Source organism: Sminthopsis crassicaudata, chromosome 5 (genome assembly GCF_048593235.1).
Source record: "Sminthopsis crassicaudata isolate SCR6 chromosome 5, ASM4859323v1, whole genome shotgun sequence".
In the NCBI taxonomy this organism is placed as follows: domain Eukaryota; kingdom Metazoa; phylum Chordata; class Mammalia; order Dasyuromorphia; family Dasyuridae; genus Sminthopsis; species Sminthopsis crassicaudata.
Window position 1 is genome coordinate 261,842,666 of NC_133621.1, and position 23,278 is coordinate 261,865,943.

Sequence of the window (23,278 nt, forward strand, 5' to 3'; positions counted from 1 at the left end):
ACCATGTCATTTTCTTACTCAACTTCAGTGACTCTCTGTGAACCATAAAATACTCTTCTATTGGGCATTTAAAATCCTTTTCAACATGGCCCCAACTCTCCTTTTTATTGGAGAAAGAGAAAAGAAAAATGTACACAAATTCATTCCCGGCATGGGAGACAACTGATGTAGAAGCACATAGACAAGAGTTCAAGAAAAAGGAAAGCAAAAATGACAGTTAATATATATTAATGACTATAAAATATATGGGAACAATGTTCATTATCAGAATCTTGGAGAATGGATCAGCATAGATAAGATAGTAACCTTGTTCTAATTCATATCTATTAGTGGCTTTTTAATTTGATAAATTTAATTTGATATTTTCAGCATAAACAAACTCAGCCTGATCTCACATGAGATTATTTTTGCTTAGTTGCCTGGCATGTTTTAATCAGGTAATAATATCATATGGTTATACTTATCATAATTTTCATAAGATTATAAATACTTTGACTTCTTGATTCTTTTTTTTTTTTGTTATTTATTTAGTTTTTACAAATGATCTTGTTTTCTATAGTGGAATTCCCTTAACACTCATAGATTTTATGAACAAAGAGATTATTTTTTGTGAGGTAATATCTATTTTTTAAAAATCTGTGATTTTTGTATGGATGAAACTTTTTTTTAACATAATTGCAGTTGTTCTCAAATTTTTTTCTTTTCTCTTATTCCAAAGTTTCAAAGTTGATAGTTATTTAAACAAGTTGAGTTGGTATAGTCATGATTAAGCAATATCTTTTCATTATCTTTTAATTTTTCATTAATTATTACTATCTTTAGTTGATAATTTGATTACTCCTGGGAAACCATTTCTGAAACAACTTCCCACACTGGTAACTGATTCTTTTCTGCTGAACTATAATTTAATATTTGGTGACATTTTTGCATGTAAAACATTATCTAATGTCTTATGCTATTTTTAAAAAAATTATAGAAGTTGTGAGATTTCTTCATATGCTATAGGATTTTAATGTCATACTTTCTTGATTCTAAAACATATCTAACAAGATTTCTACTATGCTTAACTTCATCTATTTTATTTTTGTTAGTTCATAATTACATATCCATGTATGTGCAATTTTTTCTAAGCTTTTTAAAGGTAAAACATTTGGGGACAGCTGGGTGGTGCAGTGGATAGAGCACCACCCTGAAGTCAGGAGGACCTAAATTCAAATCTTCTCAGACACTTAACACTTCTTAACTGGGTGATCCTGGGCAAGTCATTTAACCCTAATTGCCTCCGGGGGAAAAAAAGAGTAAAACATTTTCTCCTTTTTTTTTTTTTTTTTTTTCTTGCCCTTATGGTAAGCATTTTCATGTTGAATAAGTTAACAAGATTTATGTTGAGTTGGTTTGAAGCACTTCATTAGGGTCTTCATAAGAATTTTTCTACATCTTTACCTCATATAACAGCAGATAGTTATGGATATATTCCAGCTTTTATGTTTAACTTTTACTTATGCTTATTGTCAGCACAAATTGAAATAATCAAGTATTTCATGAAAGTTTTTTTTTTCTGTTACACTTGGAAATATCATGAAGCCTCTTTATTATTCTTTCCAAGGAAAACCTATGAGCCCACTTTCAATTTAACTACAGGTTCTTTTTATCTACTGCTTTCATTTGTAGTGAAAATGCCCCCATATCTGCAGTTTAATTTCTCTAATAGTATATCAATTCACTGGTTTTTCTACCTAGATATTACAGTTGAGTATTGATTGCTCAGTTAATGGTTAGAGATGGCCTAAAAACTATGATTCTTAACACATTCTACACACCTTTCTGCTACTATGCAACTTATCATTTTGGAAGTAGAAAAGGAGAATGCAAGTAAGAAAAAAAATTCCAAAGTGATATAAGGAACTTTTGTAAAGAAAGATAACTTTCAGTTCAAAGAAAGTTTCATGGAAAAGTCAGGAACTCAGTTGAAATTTGAAGAGAGAATGATTTCCATAGTAGATGTGACAGTTGTTTATTTCTTATTGAAGGTTGAAGAGGAAGATATAAAGGGAGGGGCAAGACAAGAGTAGCTCAAAACTGGAAGATAATGAGTATTCCAGTTTTCCTATAGTTCAGAATTCATAAAGAGAAATAGTTTAAATCTTCAAAAATAGCCTGAAGGTGGATTTATAGTTTTAATGTCAATGCCTTAATTATTAAGAAAAGGAATTTGTACTTTTTTGGATAGGCTAATTTAGGAGTCAATGAAAGTTTGACACTAAGAAATAAAGTGACCAGATTTATGCATTAGGCAGCCTATTTATGTGAAAAGCAGTGGGAAAAGATTGGAGACAGATAATGGAGAAAAATAATCATGGACTATTATAAAATCTCAGTGTTGGAAGGACTCTACCAGGTCATCTATCATAATCTTCATTCATAACTAATCAGGAATTCCCTCTACAATATACCTACAATTCCCTTGAATAACTTCATTAATATGGAATTTAGCTGCCTGTAGATGTAGCCCATTTCACTTGTAGACAGTTATAATTGTTAGTTTTCCCTTATAGCAATACTAAATTGCTCTCCCATAGCTTATACTCCATTGCTCATAGTACTTAACCTTTAGACTGGATAGAAGTCAAATTACTCTTCTATTCTTAACCTTTAGACTGGGTAGAAGTCAAATTACTCTTCTATTTGACATTCACGTATACAAAGAAAGCTGAATTGTCTTCCCCAAGACCTCTTCTCCAGGCAAACATACCCATTCCTTCACCTGATCCTTACATACCATGATCTCAGGTTTTTCACCAATCAGATTCTCTTCTGGAAATTGTTCATCTTGTCATTTTCAGTTTTAAAATTTGGTCTGAGAATTGAAACCCAGATATTTTTTAATCTGTATAGAGAAGAAGAGTGAGTATGGTTATCATTTCTTTAGTACTAAAGAGTATATCACATGAGGCAATTTAGAATTACTATATTACAGTGCTGACTTAATCCACTGAAACTATTAGCCAAATAAATTTCTCTCTAGTATCCATTTTGTACTCAAAAACTAGAATTTTTTTGAACACAAATATAAATCTTTACATTATTCACTTTTACTCTATTTACGTTAGCTCAACATTCTATCCTATAAAGGCCTTTAGTGCTGTTATACATAATGTGTTAGCTATCCCTCCTGATTTTGTATTATCTGAAAACTTAATCAAGCATGTTATTTCCCATTAACCAAGTCTCATAGAAATGTAAAAGACCATATATCCACCTATAGATTCCTGGGGTTTTCCAAATCCTTTCAATTTGATATAGAATCATTCATGACCAGTTTTGGTGGGTCTGTACATTCAACTAGTTCTCAGTCCATCTAATTATACAATTTATTATTCACATTTCTCCATCATGTCTATAAAATAGCATGAGTGACTTTGCAAGATGTTTTGCCAAAATATAGGTAAGTAAACCTTTATATACCGTTTTAGGAACCCTGTGGAAAAAGGTAAGTAAGTTAATCTTGTATGATCTGTTCTTGATGGAGCCATGGATCTTTTTGGTCCCCACTTTTATTTCTCTGTGTTTGCTAACTATTAATATAATAATTCTAGAATTTTCCCTTCTCATTGTGACTTTTACTTCCTCCCTATTCTCCTGTCCATTAACCTTGTTTTTTACATCATTTCCCATTATGGAAACACAAGGACCAAGTTCAGACTTAATAACCTATAGTTTGTAGATTCCTTTCTCTTTCCTTTTTTAAAAATATAAGCTTTTGCCATTTTCAGACATATGGTACCTTTCTAACTCTCAGGATGTTTCATAAATCACTGACAGTGGCCCAACAATTTATATCCATTAATTCATATGATACCTGTAGGTCCTCTGAGCCTCCTGAATTTAACTTCTCAATGAAAGCAGTATGATTTCTATCTCCCTATATCTTTCATGTTTCAACTTTTCCTTAAACATTTTTGTTCTCTCATCTCTCTTATCTAGTCCAAAAACTATTTTCCTTGGTAGAGAATGTAGAAGCAAAATGTGAGAAAATACCTTTTTTTGGCATTATGATAAAACTGTTCCTTCCTTTACAGTATCTTTAAAAACCCAAAACGAAACCTTTTTGTATTCTTAGTATTCATTATCAATATTTCTAAAACTATTCGTTCTTTTTAAAAAGTTTTGATTCCTTTGTTTTTTATACCATAGTTATTTTCTAACATATCTATATATATACATCACCTCCCACATTCTCCAAGTTAAAAGAGAATCAATTAAGCAAAATGAAGACACCAAATGGTCACATCTGATCTAAGTACCACTGTAGTTCTCTCTTCCTCCCTCAGTCTATACTATTGTCATGACATCACCCATACCGTTTTGATATTTTCATCTACTTTAAAAGTCTTGGGGTAACAAGTGACAGATCCTCATCATCAATGTGCCAAAAAGAGGATAACCTTATAATTCTGGGAGACTTTAATGCTAGAGTAGGCACAGATTACTAGAAATGACAGAGAGTCCTTAAAGAGGAATGGAATCAGAAATAGCAACAGCATGGTCACTTATTACTGAAGATTTGTACATCTCTTGGCTATTTTATCACCAACACTGTCTTTCATTTATTTAAATGCAACAAACTTTGTGGGATACAACCTTGAAGAAACATTTGGCATCTTCTAGACATTGTCATTGTTAGAAAAGATGGAGAGAATGTGAGAATGAGGAAAGTGATATGTGGTGCAGAGTGCTTATCATAGACTTATCCTCTCCAGATTAAATATTTACATTCAACAAAAGTGGCAGCCTCAAGACAAGATGACTATCAGATTTAATGTTAACAGATTTCTAGAACATTTCTCTGAATGGGAAGTTTGTTGTTAATATGGAGAAAAAGTTTAACCAACATACAGTTAGCAGCAATGAAAAAGGATGGGCAGTTTTCAAAGATATGGTGTACTTTTTTGTATTGCATTTACCCATCTGGGTCAGAGCACTTAAAAACACCACAAACACCAAGATTGGTTTGGCAAAAATGATGAGGAAATTCAGGAACTCTGAACAAAAACCAAAATCTCTACAGAGTCCAGCAGGATTGTTCATCTAAGAAGGCAGCATGGAAGTACATAAAAAGTAAAGGGTAAGTGAAGCTTAGAGACAGGGAAATTTAGTTTGCTTAGAAAGTAAATGAAATTCAGTTCTATCATAGTAACAATAGAAAGTGCTTTTACAATGTCTTGGAGACTAGTTATGGGCCAAAGACCTTGGTATATTTCAACTACTCAATTCCACATTGACTAGTGATAAGGGCATGATCCTGGAGAGATGGGCTGAACATTTTCATAATGTTCACAATAAGAGCACTATTACACATTAAAAAATAGTAGTTTTTTTTAATTTTTTCAAATACATGCAAAGATGTTTTTCAAATTTAATCTTTGCAAAACTTTGTATTCCAAATTTTTCTCCCTCACCAAGACAGCAAGCAATCTAATATAGATTGGCTATGTACAGTTCTTCTATTTCAATATTATCATGATATGCAAGAAAAATTAAAGGGGGGAAATAACATGAAAAAAAGGGAAAAAAGCAAAGATGAAAAATACTATGCTTTGATCCACATACATTCTCCATAATTCTCTCTCTGGATGCAGATTGGCACATTCCATCAGAAATCTATTGGAATTGACTTGAATTACCTTATTGTTGAAAACAGCCAAATCCATCACAGTTGATCAATATATAATCTTGTAGCCATGTACAATGTTCTCTTGGTTCTGCTCATTTCACTTACCATCAGCTCATGTTAAGTCTTTGTAGGCTTTTCTGAAATCGGCCTGCTCATCATTTCTCATAGAACAGTATTATTTCATTTTATTCATAAAGCTATTCCCCAAATGACGGGCATCCACTCAGTTTCCAGTTTCTTGCCACTACAAAAGAAGCTGCTATAAACATTTTTGCATATGTGGATGTATCCTTTTACCGTTTTTTATGATCTCTTTGGGAGGTAAACCTAGCAAATACACTGCTGGCTCATAGAGTATGCACCGTTTTATAGCCTTTGGGCATAGTTCCAAATTAAGAATCCCATTAATCATTTCTAAAATCATTGGCCATAAACTTCAAGTTATGAAGTCAGTCTCCCTCTGGCTGAATTTCCAAGTGGAAGTTTTGAATGCCACTAGGCTCTGCTTTTGTGACAATTCCTGATACTGATTCCATTGCAGCTGAGATTTATAAAGCAGGGAGTTCATTATTCATATAAAAGTTGACATCTTTTGGGTTATATGGCAAAAGATTATTCCTCAGGAGAACAAGGGTGCCACCATTGTCTATATAAAAGTAAATGAAATAGATTGTCCTGTGACAATCACAGTGTTTCGCATGGGGTGTCTTATCTCTTAGTCATTGCTAGCGAGATTCTTGCGAGAGTCCTACTTAGTAGACTAATCTTTCACTTAGAAGGTGGTTATTTTACCTAGGCCAGTTTGGCTTCAGAGAAGAGCCAAGGAATAGTTGACATGTGTGATATTTGCTATTGACAACTGCAGGACAAAGACCAGGTACAAAATAGGTGTCTGAACACATCGTTTGTATATCTGACCAAAGCCTTTGATATTGACAGTTATGAGGGCTTGTGAAAAATTAAGTCAGAATTTGGTTGCCCAGAGAAGTTAATCAGTATTGTATGTCTATTTCATGATGACAAACTTGCTTGGATTTTGGATAATGGACAATGCTCTCATACTTTCCCAGTAACCAATTGAATGAAGGAAGGCTATACCTGTGAAATCTGGACTATATACCAATGCCATACTAAAAGCCCTTCTATCTGAATTGTCTTAGCAAGATTTTTATGATTACCTGGCAAGATAAGGTACATGATACTAAAGTCCTTTCTCAAGCTAAACTGTCAAGCGTTCAAACTCTACTGCAACTTCCATGGGCTGGCCACAATTTTTGAATGCCAAACATGCATTTGCTTAAGGTAATATTTTATGAAGAATTCATATAAGGCAAATATTTACATGGAGATCAGAAGTGATACAAAGACTCTTTGAAGAACTTTGAATCCATTGAATAGGAGACACTTGGCAAAGAACTGCCTAGCATGGTATGTTCATATCAAAGAGAAAATCCTGTGCTTCTGAGTAAAGCAGAATTGTATTGGCGTAAAAGAAAAGTGAGAAGTGCAGATTTAAAGACATTCCCACTCTAAATATTTATGCCTGACTAGTGCTGGAGCCTTCTGAGCTCCCATTGTTCTGATCAGCCACAATTAGACAACACTGTACTTGACTCCAACATAGTGATTTTGATCGTTTTCAAGAACAGTAAAGGATAACAGCCAATGCCAATGCTCCACTGAGTTTGAGTTTCTCCTGACTGATCCATCATATTGTCAACTCTAGCTTCTGCCTTCTGTACAAGATTTAAAAATCTCCAACGAGTTCCACATCATTTTTTTTAGACAGTTCAAACCCGTTTCATTTTCATTTTTGTTTCTTTAGGATTTCATTTTTGAGAGCTGCTTTTCTATTCTGTAGCAACTTCCCCATAGAATTTAATCTAAAACAGGAGTTCTTAACCATTTTTGGTGTTATGGTCTTAGAATATTGAAATACAGTTAGGTTCAAACCAAAGGACCAGATCTATCTATCTTTATGAGAATAGTATTATCCCAAACTATATATCAAAGTCTTGATACCTTTCCCAAATGATAATTAGATCTATGATGAATATACATAGCATATATATGAATATACATACACATGTATGTATATATGTAAGTATATATCTACATGTGTATGTATATATCTAAATGTCTACATATGTATGTACACGTGTAAGTATATATACACGTAAGTATATATACATGTAAGTATATATACATGTGTGTATATGTATAAGTGTAGATATACACGTGTATGTATGTAAGTATATATGTAACTATGTATATATACATATGTATATATCTATATATGTAACTATGTATATATACATATGTAAGTATATATATACACATATATATATGTATATATGTGTGTATATATATATATATATATATATATATATATATATATATATATATATATATATATATATATATATATATATATATATATATATATATATATATATATATATATATACACACACATACAGAAAGAGAGGAGAGAGGAAGGGAGAAAATATCCAAGGGGATTTATTCCCCAAAGCTTAGAGAAAGAAAGAGAGGAGATAGTATATAAGGAGATATTCTCCAAAGCTTAGAGTCCTAACATGAAGTAAGGAAGACTCATCTTCCACATCATCTTCTATATCTTGACTGTGTGGCAAGTCACTTAATCCTATTTGCCCAAATTCCTCATCTTTAAAATGAGCTGGAGAAGAAAATGGCAAATTACTCTAGTATCTTTGCTAAGAATCCCTAAATGGACCATAAAGAAATTTCCCAACAGCAAAAGAGAGAGAGATGTGATAGAGATGATAACTTTTCTACATTCTATTTCTTCCCAAGATCTTTTTCCCTTCAGGGATCTAAAGAGTATTTGAAATCATGAATCTTCTCTCTCAAAACTGAGAAACAGAAGAGCTCATGTAACTCCTCTTTACCATTCTCATTAATTCCACCCTGCCCCCTCCTCCCCTTGCAGACATGGGACACTAAATAGCATGTGTATCAATTATAGGAGAAAGCTCCAAGTGATTTATTCTTTGAACCAAGGATTATATTTTTTTCTTGTTTCTGTTAAAATGTAAGCTCTTTATAAGTAGAGATTTTTTCATTCAATACCTTTATGTCCCCAGCATCCAACATGGTTCCTGATGGTGCTTAATAAATACTTATGGATAGATAGATTGTTTTAATGAAACTCTTTCAGATGTTTTATTGAATTTCAAATGTACTGTGTCTAAGGCATTCCTCAGAATTAACAATTTAGTGACTTTGTCAAAATAGGAAATATGTTTTCTCTGGCATCTTCTGTTTTTGATCAAGCCCCCATGCTATCCCTAAGTGGCCACATATAACCTAGGCAAATATTATTTCCACCATATTCTGGCCTCAGACAACACAGAGTCCTGTTCAGTTCTTGTTGCTACATTTTAAGAAAGATATTGTCAAGCTAAAGGACATCCAGTTGAGATATGGACCAAAATATTTACTCGTAATGGATTGAAAACTATTTTATGAGATTAAATTGAAAGAACTGGGAATTTTTAGTCTGAAGACAAGAATTGATAGAGATTTGGGGGGGGAATGTTTGCTTTCAATATATTTGAGTCAGCATTATTTAGAAATGGTATTAGACCTCCATTGACTTGAAAGATCAGAATTAAGCAATGGATTTGAGTTAAAAAGGAGATATTGCCAAATATGATGAAAAACATCTACCAAATTAGATAGAGCTATCTAGAAATGGAATGTCCTACCATAGAATATAGCAATTTCTCAATTGCTTAAGACCTCCAACTGGAGGCTCAATGACTATTTATTAGAGATAAAATTCATTTATGTTTTAGATAAAGCATTAGCCTTGAATTACAATGCCAGTGAGACCAGCTTAAATTGTAATTGGGAAATCGTTAACAAAATAAATAAAAATGCAATACATGTGGATATTATTAATTTGTGTTTTTTCTAAGTCAATATTCTATGGCAGGAATACATTTATATTTTGGTTTAGATACCAGTGGTTGAACAAGACGACTTCTCTTGTTGGATTTGACCTCCAGTGATTTTTTTTTTTTTACTAGCTCCAAAGTTTTGTTTTCCTATGATATGCCAGAGGTTGTTCTTGGTTCTGCTTCCCCTACTTTTCTGAATTATTAAGGTTTAAATACCTTTTACTTGTCATTTCTACAATAAAATTTGGTCTCTTAAAACACCTTCTTACTTTTTATCATTTGTAAAATATAGCCTCTTTTATCCACACTCTGGTCAGATATCTCCTTGTTGATGACCCAATATTGACTACACCACTCTTGTAGGACATTTAATTTAATTTTTCAAATTCCAGAAATAAATATTTGTTTTTGCAAGGTGAAAACTCTATATTGCTCCCATAATGTAGCAGAACTGTATCTTAGACACATTTTGCAAACTGAGCACAAGACTTCCTTAGGGCTTTTTGTAATTGAGAATAATCTATAAAGACAGAATCTACACTAACATTTGTTGTTGTACCCATTCATATATCTATCTTTAAGTGAAAATTTCCAAATGTGATGAAATATTTTCAGTGGGTTTTTTGTTTTGTTTTGTTTTGTTTTGTATTAATAGTGAGGCAGCTACAGAACTTCAGAGCCACTTGCAAGGATATGTCATTCGAAGACAGATTAATTTTTGTGATAAAAAGAATATGGCAGCAATGATAATACAGAGAGCTTTGCGAAATTACCTTAAAAAAACCCAAATGAAAAAAAGAAATTGTTACAATACTGATATGCATGCAAAGAGGGAGAAAGCTGCTACACTTATTCAGGTCAGTGTCATCTTTTGTCATTTATACGTGTAAATAGTATGAACTGATTCTATCATTGTATTTTTTGATGAAACAGCCCTCTTTTGGGAGAAGGAAATAAAAAACAACTTATATCACCGATCAAACTTATCAGTGGCATGTCATTCAATTAATAAACATATATTAAGTACTTGCTGTATGCCAGATGGTCCACTAAGCACTAGGGATACAAAGAGAAAGGCAAAAGTGATCTCAAATGTTAAGGAGTTTACTGTCTGATGGGGGAGACACAGTACTATGTACAAAGAAGTTCTAAATAGGATAAATTGGAGATAATCCACAGAGTAAAGGGGGGTTAGGAAAAGCTTCTAATAAGAAAGCTTCTATGAAAGGTGGAATTTTAGCTGGGCCTTGAAAGAAACCCAGAAACAAATATGAGGAAGGCGGAAGATGTCCTAGAATCACTCATATTTTCAAATTCAGTCATTCACCAAACTTTAAGTGACCTTTCCATTCCCTGACATTTCAGGTAGTCATTTTTCCCATGAGGAAGATATCAAGAGTTTAGCCAGAAATTTAAAATGCCCTAAATTTTTTAAAAATTCTCCAAAATGCTATGTTTGCTTTTTGTGGGTCAGCATTGGGATAGAGGTGTCAAATGTCACCATCTGGCTGTGCAAGCAGGGGTAGCCTGGTTTTGGCTGGCCCCTTTTACTTACTATATACATATACATATATATATATATATATATATATATATGTATTTACTTACTATATACATATACATATATATGTATATATGTATATGTATATAGTAAGTAAAAGGGGCCAATATATATATATATATATATATACTTGATATTGAATGTATACAGAACAAGAACTCTTTACTTGAAGTCCATTGAATCTCCCACCAAAAAAAAAAAAAAAATTGGGGGGGGTAGAATGAATAATTCCAGAGGGATTGGGAAAATTATCTTTATTTTCATCAGCTTTTGGTTGCCCCTGGAATCCTATGTACTGTATTTTATAAATGTTTTAAAATCATGATTTTGAGAAACAATCCGTGAAATCTCTTCCCCTTCTTCTCCCTCATCTCTCACTTTCCTTCCTTTTCTCTCATTTCTCTCGTTCTCCCCCTGTCCCCCTCCTCTCCCTCTCTATCCCTCTTATCTTTTCTTCCCTCTTTCCCTCTTCTATCTACTTTTCTCTCCTCTACTCTTCTCCTTTTCTCTCATCCTCTCCCTTTTTCTCTTCCATTCCCTTTCCTCCCTTTTTTCTTCTTTCTTTCCGTCACTCAGTATCCCCTTCACACACTACCACAAACTCAACCCAGAAGACCAGAGCTTCTATAGCAACAACTGTCAACTGTCACTCACATCATTGTGAATCACCAATAAGCCAAGATTTATTTTTTTTTTTTGTGAGGGGAGGAAATATGAGGGTGGAGAGTACAGTTTTAGGATTACAGACAGATTCTTGAATGCTACATCTAAACACAGCTGCCCACTTTCCCCTGAGACTCTCAATAATAATTCAGTATTTCTTTATTACTTTGTAACAACCCTCATGAAATAGTTTAATTCTGAAATCAGAGATATAATATTTTGAAGTAAAGTCAATTGTACTTGGAAAGAAAGAAATGTATTTTTAATTTTTCAACATTATCTTGTTAGAATTAGAGATTTCAAATTTATCCTTTGGATTAAAAAGGTATCAATGTAGGGCAGCTAGGTGGTGTATTACATAGAACACTGGCCCTGGAGTCAGAAGATCTGAGTTCAAATCCAGCCTCAGATACTTATTAGGTTGTGCTGTCACCCTGTCTCCCCAAAAAAGATAATAATATCAGGTGAGTGAAAGATTTTTTTTTCATTGATTAAACATGCTTTGAGCTCCCTTTTAGGTTTTTTTTTTTTTTTTTTTTTTTTTGGCAAAGATACTAAAGCAGTTTCACATTTCCTTCTCCATATCATTTTACAGATAAGGAAGTTGAGGCAGGTAGGGTGCTTTCTAGGGTCACAAGCCAATATCTAAGGCTATATTTGAATGCATATTTTCCTGACTTTAAACAAGGACTCTATCCACTGTTCAACTATCCCCTGGCCAGATGTAGCTTTTAAATAAAGCTTTTCTGCTTAATCACAGATTTTTCTTCTCTCTAAACATAATTCCTCATCTCTTTTTGAAGATTCATGAAATTTGTTTTCTTTTAAAAACAATTCATCATTTCCAGTTATCTCAAGAATACTATCGTAGTTCTTTAGGATTTGGGATTGCATATAAATACAAATACATTTTAAAAAATTGTATTAGATAACTATAAATTGTTTTATTACAATTACTAAGATATGACTATAAAAACTCAAATTTATGTCATGATTTCGGGTTTACAGAATATTTTCTTCACAGCAGCTTGCTGAGAAGAGGCAGTGTTAAGTATTACTGCTCTTATTTTAAATTTTATAATTATTTAAAAATTTAAAAGACATTAAGCAGTTTGCTTGAAGACAAATAGAAATTCTAGGTTGGGAATGGATCCCAGGTCTTCCTAATTTTGGACCAATTATCTCACCACCACTTTGTGCTAAGGAGAAAAAAATTGGAGACAGTAAAATCACAATTATAGTAATAGTAAAATGAAAGGGTTAGCTGATCTCTATGGTCTATTCCAGATCTGAAATTTCATAGTAGTATTTTTATAAAATTCTGTGTATTTTTTTAAAGAACTCAAAATGACCATGGATTTATTTGTAAAGACAAGGTTTATAATTTCAAGTATTGAAATATTTAATACTTTTACATATGCCACTTCCAAATATTTAATATTTCTGATGTGTGCTGAGATTTACATTTCACACAATCATTTGAAAATTAGCTTTTGTGTATTTTTTTTATATTACTCTCTTTTCACTTTTAATAGGTCCTGGAGGATTTGTCAGATCATTAATTAGTTGACCAATGTTTGTGGTTGAAGGAGTTTTTAAGATTCCATTCTGCTTACCAAGCAACAAGTCTCCTGGGTATTCAGGACTTTAGACACATGAAGGCACTTAATTTGTCTTACAGTTTTAAATGTCATATAAAGTTCAAAAATCAGATCATTGAGCTATTAAAACAAGGTCTGAGATATTTTATCTTCATAATGGTATAATGGAGAGAATCTGGGTTCGGGTTTGATCTATAACCTTATATAACATGTTTTACATTTTTGTTTAGGCAGTTTGGAAAGGCTTCCTTTTACGGAAGAAACTAGCCAAAGCATTAGCTTCCATTAAAAATGAAGAACTTGAGGATGACTATGAAGAAGTTGATATAGATGACTTTATTTTTGATGAAGTAAGTATAAAGTGAAACATAAAATTTTCAGTTAAAATAGTGCTAAATTAAAATCTAAAACCATTTAAAATTTTATTGAATTTCCATTATGTATTCTCTCAAATAGGAAAACGCATATCATTACTTAATGTATATATTAATGTATGTAAAGTATATATGTATATTACTTAATGTATAATGTAATATTATATGTTAATGTATATATAATATATATTATTTATATATATATTATAATGTATATTGACAATGTATACATTCTCAAGGTAAGGATGTGCTAGGAATATTATAATCACAGCATGTATTTTCCTAAACTTCCAGTCTGGTTCTGAACTCACATTTGTATTATTGCTTTGTATATCACTTTGTATAAAGTGATGAGGTCAGAGTGTAGTGCATGCATGGTAATAAGTTTTAGAAAACTTCTTTGTTATCTTTGTCAGAAGTATTTGGACCACGAAGAAGTATAGTAGATTGTATTATAGTAACATTAATATTTTCAAAAAGATCATTAGTAATAATAACACAACAGAGAGTATATGTTACCCAAGGACAGAGATTATTTTTCCCTTTTTAAAAATTGAAACAAAATTGTTGAATTTTATTTTAACTTTTATGTTTTTTAATTGTTTATATGAAATATATTATAGTATATGGTGTAACCTCCACAGAAGTCTTGCTCTGATGCTTCATCATGATGTGTTGTGGAGGTAATTCTGGGTTCTTGAAAACTTTGCCAGCAGAATTTAATCTTGACAGGTTCTAAACTGCTAGAAAAACTTCACAGGGAATAAATCAAGTCTGTTTTCTTGTGTTTCTAAGAGAATATGCAAACTCCAATCCTGGAGTCTCCTAATCCTGGGAAAGTATAATAGCCTACCTGATGATGAAATTGTTTCGGTCAGATCAATCTATGAAGAGACAGATAGACAGACAGACAGACAGACAGACAGAGACACACACACATACACACACACACACACACACACACACAGACAAAGAGAGTTAGAGAGACCAAGAAAGAAACAGAAAATAGATAATGCAGATATCAGCATAGATATAAATGACGTAGTTATAAATATACTTTAATGGTCTTTAACCCTGGGTGAGAGTCTTCTATTTTTTGTAGTGATGGTAGCAGAGGCAGGATAGGAAACATTAATTTCTAAAATGGCTTTTAGACACTGATAATCTTTAATTTGATTGGTGCACTGAATATGTGAGAAAAGTGGACATATTACAAAAGAAGCTAAGTACCAATTTTATTACTCTTTATTACAAATACAAGAAGGAGGAATGAAGTTGCATTAAATAGAAGAATGATTCAAAGGTACTCCTTCAAGAAGCAAATAAAACTGTTAATGGACTAGGTTTCAGTGTATGCCCCAAAGTTTAAAAATATCATTTTAAGGGATATGTATTCTCCATATATTTCAATACTAACAGTAGGGAATATGATCTCAAAAGAGTCCAGACATCTGTGAATTTAAAAATTAAAAGAATTAAAAGACAAAAGAAGATGAACACACACCTTGAGGAGGGGGACAACCCTGTGTATTCCCAAAACAGCACAGAACCACAGCAGCACATTCTTGAATTATCTAAATGAGAAATAAGAATTGTGAAAGCAGAAGTTGTAGTTTACATAGAAGAAATAATTGTCAAACTAAGAAAAACTTGAATCCATGGTAGGAAGTCTCAGCAAAGAAATAAAAGAGAATTGCTGATAGTGCAATACAAGTACCTAGAACTGAAAGACAATTTGGGAAGAACAGAAGCAAAAATCAGTAATGTTTAAAAAAAAAAGCATGTTATGTTGGCAAAGCCAACAAAAATGTCAATATTCAATGTTAGAAAGATTATAGGGAGAGAGGAATGCTGATGCATTGTTGGTGGAGCTGTACAACTATTCTGGAAAGCACTTTGGAATTATGCAAACAAAATGGTCAAATATTTGATAACTTTTGAACCATATTCCATTAATAAGAAAAATGTTCCTCATAAATACCTACATTTTCATAGGAGCACTATTTGTGGTAAGCAAAGGTACCAAAGCATGGGAAATAATCAATTCTGGAGAGGGAGTGAAAAGATAGTCATATAAATATGCTGTTGGTACTATGAACTGGTCCAAAAATTTTGGAAAACCACTTGAAATTATTCTAATAAAGTGATTTAAATATTCATATTTTTGACCCAGGGATGCCACTGCTAGACAGTTCCACAACAAAAATTTTGTTTTTTTTTACAACAAAATATCTGTAGTACCACTTTTTGTAGCAGCAAAGAACTGGAAACAAAATAAATGTCCATCAGTTGGGGAATGGCTAAACAACTTATGGTACATAAATATAATGTTACTCTATTGAGTGCATAATGAATATGATTAGTACACTCAAGCAGTTGGGACATTTTAATTAACTGATGAAAATTAAAAGTAATTACAGATCCTGAAAAACTGTACTCAAAATTACATCAGTGCAAAAGGAAAGAATAATGATGAAATAATCAAAACTGAATTCTGTAAGTTTATGGTGACCATGTTTGTTCCTAAGTAAGACATATGAGAGTAGATCACCCCTCCTTTGCAAAGTAGGAGGAAACTGAGTATGGAACTCTATCCATAGTTATGATGTCAGAATTATTTAATATATGAGTTTTGCTGAATATTTTCCCCTCTTTCTCTGTTCTTTATTATTTAGTATAGCTCTCCCAGAGGGAGAGATATATTTAGGAAATAAAAGCTACCATTAATATAATACTTTTAAGGCTTGTAAGGTACTTTAAAAATATGGTTTAATCTTATCCTCATAATATTACTCCTCGGAGGTAGGTGCTATTTATTATCCCATTTTATAGACAAGGAAATTGATGCTGTTAGAAGTTAAGTGACTTGGGGGCCGCTAGATGGCGCAGTGGATAGAGCACAATTAGTTTTAGAGTCAGGATGGACCTGACTTCAAATGTGGCCTCAGACACTGAATACTTGCTAGCTATGCAACCTCTAACTTCTGTGCCAAAAATATATCAGTAAAATTAGGAAGAAAAAAAGATTGTAGCTACAAGTAAACAAAATATAAAATTTACGATAAGAGACATACAATCTCAAGATATTCTGTAAGAATAGTGAAGGATGTTTTAAATAGAACATTAAAGGGGGGGGGCAGGGCTTATTCCCAATATACCACAAGGTGTTTTAAACATTAAATTCTAAATACCTATGAACTTTCTGAAAATTCTGAAATTGTGTCATGAAAAACATAATGATTAGCTTGGTATTTCATTTTGTGTTATAATTATATTGATTCAACTGAAGGTCTTTAGATATGACCTCTATTCTTCTTTTGTTTGCATTTAACTGCTATCAAATTTTTCCAGATTACCATTTATTATCCTTGTAAATTCATCCTTTTTTTGTAAACTACCTTTGTATCATTTGATACATATATGTGTATGTGCATATATATATGTGTGTGTGTGTATAGTCCTTTTGGACTATTTCTAGGATTTATGGACATGTATAATTCCTCATATTGATTCATGTTATTTGTTACATCACTACTATCCTATGTTACTATGTGCTTATGTAATTATGTGTAATAACTCCCATACTGATGGATTTATGTATGCCTATTTTAAGAATGAGCCCCTTTAGAAACTCGTTAATCTGATTTGATTTCCCATTTCCTTTGGTGTTTTCATCTCCCTGAAAAGTCAGGGAGGGTGTTACTACCTCCTTTTTATGGTGTTTTCACTCCTTTTTTGAGTAGTCAGGGAAGGCATGATCACCTTCTTTTTTGGGATTCTCACCTCCTTGAGAAGTCAGGGAGGTCATGACCACCTATGTTCTAAAAACAAAAGAAAGCGGGAGATGTTAGGATTCTTACAAAGTGCTAAGTAAATGGAATTGATAGAGACAATAATTATCTAATTTAGCATGGTTCAAAATGATTGATCTGATCCTACAAGCAGATGTTATGGGCCAGAACTTGAAACAAGGTATTAAGTGGAATTGAGGAGACAATGGTTAAATCTAGTTTAGCATTGATTTAATCTTACAACAAATAATGATTACCTAGTGATACAATATTTAATCTTAACAACAAATAATGATTTCCTAGTGATATAATGATTGGTTTATACTCAGTGTGGAACATATAAGGAGGAGCTCTCAGAGTCAGAAAGGATAAGTCCACTAGAAGCTCTCAGAGCCTCAGCCATGATTCAGTCGAGCAGATTCAGAAGCCAGAGAAGGCAGCTAAGCTCTCGGAATCAAGACTACAGAAGGCCTCCAAGAAAAACTAGCTGAGCTCCAAGTGAAGGAGACAAGACTTTGAAGGAATCAATAAAGGATTTAGACTTTAATACCTGGCTGCATTTGGGGTGATTACACTAAACTGAAACGAAGGCTGCCTCCAGAAGCCCCTCAAGAAACCAGCTCTCAGAAAAGATTACACTTCAGAGAATAACTTTATACTTCTCATCTCATGTTATCTTACAATTTGGTACTAATTTTGACCTAGCATCTTACTACTCAATGATCTGATTGCACAGATAAGCCAGGCATGATTCACACATTGGTAACTAGATATTTTCTGCCTCTTAAAATAATATAAATTCATTTCTTTTGGTGTTGCTAAATGCCTATCATGTCTAACATTTGACTATGCTTAAAAATTATTATATTATTATAGGTAAAAAATCACAGAACACAGAGACAAAATATACATGTGCTCTACAAGACTTGGATCTCTTTTATTTATCTCAAAGTATTTTTCCGTGTGTTTTTTACCATTTTTCTCTGTGCTCACAATCAATGGAGAATTTGCCACTTCAACCAAAATCAGTGAACCTTTGAAAAAATTTAAAACTCTTGGAAAAATCAAATAGGACAACCTGATATTCTTAAATAGTGCACTTTATTGCCAGGCTGTCTTCTTTTTATCCCTTATCTGTCTCTGAATCATACAATTGCCCTTATCAACTGGGAATGAAGGAAGTATACTGATATTGAAGAGTGATGTCATTCAGGGCTTCACAATTGGGACAGACTTATAATTCTCTGTTTTTGATAGACAACTGGACTTTGGCAAGGCAGGTGGTCAATTGCATGGGATCCCCTTAACTACAAAGGGGAGAGTTTCATTTCTGAGAGTTTCCACAGTGAGAAGATGTGACCATCTAGGATTTAAGATTCCTGAATTATAAAATTCCTGAAGTACAAAACCAATCAGGTAATTGAGTGGTCTTTGGGTGGGCCATTTCTCTTCCTGGACTGTGCTAAAGGCCCTAGTGCCACGTACTAAGTCTTAGTATTAAAGAGAAAACTATACATAGCATGCCAGCTGTTGAATATCACCTGCATGTTGCAAACAGTATGACTGTTATGAGATATTTTCAAATATCATAATACATATTTATGATTATCATAACATAATATGTAATAATATAGCAACATATTGTAATGCAAATTTACCAAAGTACTTTATGTAAATCATCTCATATATAAATCATCTCATTTGATCCTCAAAATAATCCTTTGAGCAGGTGTATTTTTGTCCCTATTTACTTGATCAGCACATATATTTGTATATATCTGGACAGGTCAATCCCTATTCCAAGAATAGACTCCATTCTACCTCTTATCTTTGTCTTTGAAACTTCTTTCTTCAAGACCTAGCTTAGGAGCAACCTTTTTCATGATGTGTTCCTGATCCAACTAGATAAAAGTGATCACTTTTCTACAATGTAGAATAAAATATTCCTGCCCATGCATTTTTTTTTTTTTTTAATTTTGGTGAGCCTGAGCAAGCCGATTCATGATAAATTAGGCAGTAGCTTAACCAGTCTTCTTGGGATCCAATTCCATTCATTAAAATATCCTCTGATATTTTCTTAACCTACCAGGAAATTGGGCAAATCTAAGTACAGTATTCTACCTATATTCTCTGACTAGTTTTCAAATGTTAATATTTTGTGTCCCCTGCTTTTACCTGCTTTCTCTCACCAAACAACCACATGCATCCTGTTCCAAAGAAACATACATAGTTCTGAACTTAAACTGAGAAGACCACAGATATCATGAGTCACACAGAAGACTACAGTTAATTTTATAGCATCTTCAAATATGTGGTTCTTAACTCAGTGATTAAGTATGCCAGAAATCTCATGCTACCTCTAGTGCTGTTTGAAACCACTAAGTCTAATAACCTAGGAGATCAAAATAATCTAAATTCAAGCCAGGAAATATTATGAATTCCTCAAAAAAAAAAAACAAAAAACCCCAGCCCAACATAATCTGTCCCACATTATTTTTGGTAGTGTTAGAAGAAGGAAACATATATTAAGTGCTTACTACATTCTAGGCATTGTGCTAAAGTCTAATAGCAATATAATCTCATTTACTCTTCCTTGACAGTCCTCCAGAAATGATATTATCCCCCCCATTTTACAATTGAGGAAGTTAAGGTAAACAAAGGTCAAGTGACTAGCACAGAGTCACATAATTAATAAATTCCTGAGGCTAGACTTGAATTCAGGCCTTGACTCCAGGCCTAGCCCTCTTATATGCACTGTACCTCCTGAATACCTCATAAGACATAATCATATTATCAAGTAGGCAGCTAGTTAGCTTAGTGTCTAAAGACATATCCTTTAGGAAAATTTTTGAATCCTGAAGCAGATACTTATTATAAGCACTAGTTATAGTAGTACATTATACACTGTGTCCTATACAAGACTAGTTAAGCTCCAGCCAAATTCATTGTGAATTGGCATAGTCAGGTTCATCAAATGTATGTTTGTTTGTTTTTTTTATCCCATTAGCAAGAATGCTTTATTTTAGATTGTAGAAAAATGATCACTTTTATCTAACTGGATCAGGAACACTTCATAGAAAAGATGACTCCTGAGCCCGGTCTTGAAGAAAGAATTTTAAACAGAGAGGAGACATAGAAGAGAGTCTATTCTTGGAATAGGGATTTATCTGAACAGATATACACAAAACGGGGTCTATAACAACTACCTAATATTGGTGAGGATGTCTAGTTTTGGGGGTTCCCTTTCAGGGAACCAAAAATATGAGGTTTAGGTTTTGGATTCCCTTTTCAGGGAACCAAATGATGCGGTCTAGACTTAGGGAACCAAAATGAGATTAGGGTTTCTGGTGGTCAGGGAGTTAAATGATAAGGTCTAGTGGCAGGTTCAGAGTTTAGGGAACCAAATGGAAAGATTTGGCTCCCCTACACCCCCTTGGGATTTGGCACAAGGGTAGGGAACCCCCTTCTGGTGGCGCAGGGATTCTCTGTAAAGGAATTTACAAATCCGAAAACCTAAATTGATAAAAGAGGTTTATTATAGGGATTGGGAAGTAAGGTTGGAAATCTCAACAGAGAGGCATAAAGTCTTGTTTAGGAAAATAGGTGAGGGTAAAGAGAGGGTAACACTGGAAAAGAATATTATTCTTTGCCAGTGGGCAAAGGCTTCCTTGGCATAGCCTGCCGTGTTCAGAACCTCTGCAAAGAAATGAGTTTTTAATTGCCATTAAGGAGGTCTTTGGCTTCAAGAGAGGCCTGCTTCCCCTCTCAATGAAGCTGGTGAGTGGAGTTGAATAGAAGATCTTTAATTGAATAGGGTTGGACTTCTTTTAGCTTGGGACTGACCAACCCCACCTAGATAATGTAAGGAAGCTGTTTATCTTGTTTCCCTGGGGGGAGGAGGGAGAATCCCTCACAGAGGCAGGGTTGAAAGAGATTTTCTCCTTCAAGGAGTTTTAGAGTTTAGGGTGCCTTCTTCAATATGACTAGAACATGGAGTTTGCAAAAAGTGAAGTTAAAATAAAGATGTAAGGCTAAAAATTGCAGACTGGAGGTAAACAGTGGTGAAAGTGAACTTTCCCTCTTCAACTCTCCTGATTCTTTGGTGACCTTTACTTTGGGGCTTTTTCTATTTTCTTTCCCCTGTTTTATAATTATTTTTGTACTTCTCATTTTCCTCAAATTGTAAGTTTCTTGAGAGCTCATGTTTTGTTTCCTATATTTGTCCCTCATGACTTATGATGAGGGTTCTCCCCACATAGGGAGTTTAATAATTTTCTGAATTGAAGTAAGGTGATAAAATTTTTGAATTAGATGGAAGAAATTTAGAGATCATCTAATTCAACTTTCTTATTTTACAGATGAGGAAACTGAGGATTAAAAAGAGTGAATGACTTCTGAAAGGCATACATGTAATAAATTACAGGAATGTGATTCAGTTCACTTTTCTCATTCCAAATTTAGTTCTTTTCCCACTGAAATTCAATTTTATTTAATTGCATCATGTAGGGCTTTAAATGTCCGTCTGAGGATTTTAAAAATTGAATTCTTAACTTAATTTGGTGAATGGAGTAAGCACTTAAGCTTATAACTTTGGACAGTCGTGTCAAGAAGTCAGTTATTGAAAAAGGGAGACCAGAAGCTGAGAAAAGGGTTAGAAAGCAGTTAAGATGGTCTGAATGATAAAGGTCTGAACTTGGATGTAGTTGTACCTATCAAAAGTATAGAATGATTGAAATATTACATAGAAAAAAATTGATCATTCTTGAAGAAGTGATATTTGATATTCATATATTCAGAAGAAGAGAAACCAGCAAGGAACTAAAATAGAGCTAGTAAACAATAAAAAAAGGAAAATGGAGCTAGAATAATGTTTTAGAAATAAAGGATAAAGAGGTATCTAGAAAGAGATAATTCATTTGTCTTAAATGCACCACAAATGTCAGGAAAGATGGATAAGGAGAAAAGTAATTGGATATGATGGAGCAACATTCATGATATGTAGATCATGATTTTAGCATTAAATGTAAAGTGGTTGTCAGATTAGGAAGTCCAGCTCATTGCAAGGACAATCTCCTCCTTTTCTCACTTTTCCTCCTCCCCCTTTCTTTTTGTGTTCTCCAAAATGCACCCTTATTGCCAATTTGGATTCTCAGAGGATCAGTGGCTACTATTCAGGGTCTTAGGAAAAAACTTATAGATAGCTATGCCTGTGATTCTACCTCATGATCCTTATCAGTGTGTTTCTCATTAATAAATCAGAAATTTTAATTATTTTAATTCTTTTTAACAAGCATTTCTTTTTCTTCCACCATTTAAAAAAAACCGCAAAAATATTTATTCAAAATACAAAGCAAGAAAAATATTAAATAATGTTGTACCAACAAACCTAGCATATGGCATCCATAGAAAGAATAAACACTTACACAGTGGCACACGTGCTAAGAACATACATGGCTAGAGCAATTGACAATTCCGAACTATGGGTCTTGATGCCTTTTTTCAGAGAATGTTTTCAGAGTTCACTGATGGATGCCATGGATGATGCCATCCATGTTGAAAAAAATGATTCCCTGCTGCTCTTCTGCTGAGGCAAGACTCTTTCCTCCTATGCTATTTCCTCTTTTTTTTTTTTCTTTTTTTTTTTTTTTCCCAGAAAAAGCAGAGATCCCT

The 23,278-nt window shown here is 33.2% G+C and overlaps 1 protein-coding gene across 8 annotated transcripts in view; it reads left to right on the forward strand.

Annotated features, from left to right (window-relative positions):
- Positions 1–23,278, forward strand: part of LRRIQ1 (leucine rich repeats and IQ motif containing 1) — a 297,962-nt gene that overhangs the window by 123,432 nt on the left and 151,252 nt on the right. For 7 of the 8 annotated variants that reach the window (XM_074270901.1, XM_074270905.1, XM_074270906.1 and 4 more), the window contains 2 exons: positions 10,274–10,475; positions 13,674–13,793. In XM_074270901.1, coding sequence (XP_074127002.1) covers positions 10,274–10,475; positions 13,674–13,793 — 322 coding nt within the window. The remainder of the gene's footprint in view (positions 1–10,273; positions 10,476–13,673; positions 13,794–23,278) is intronic. The other variant, XR_012482648.1, reaches the window with a different exon arrangement.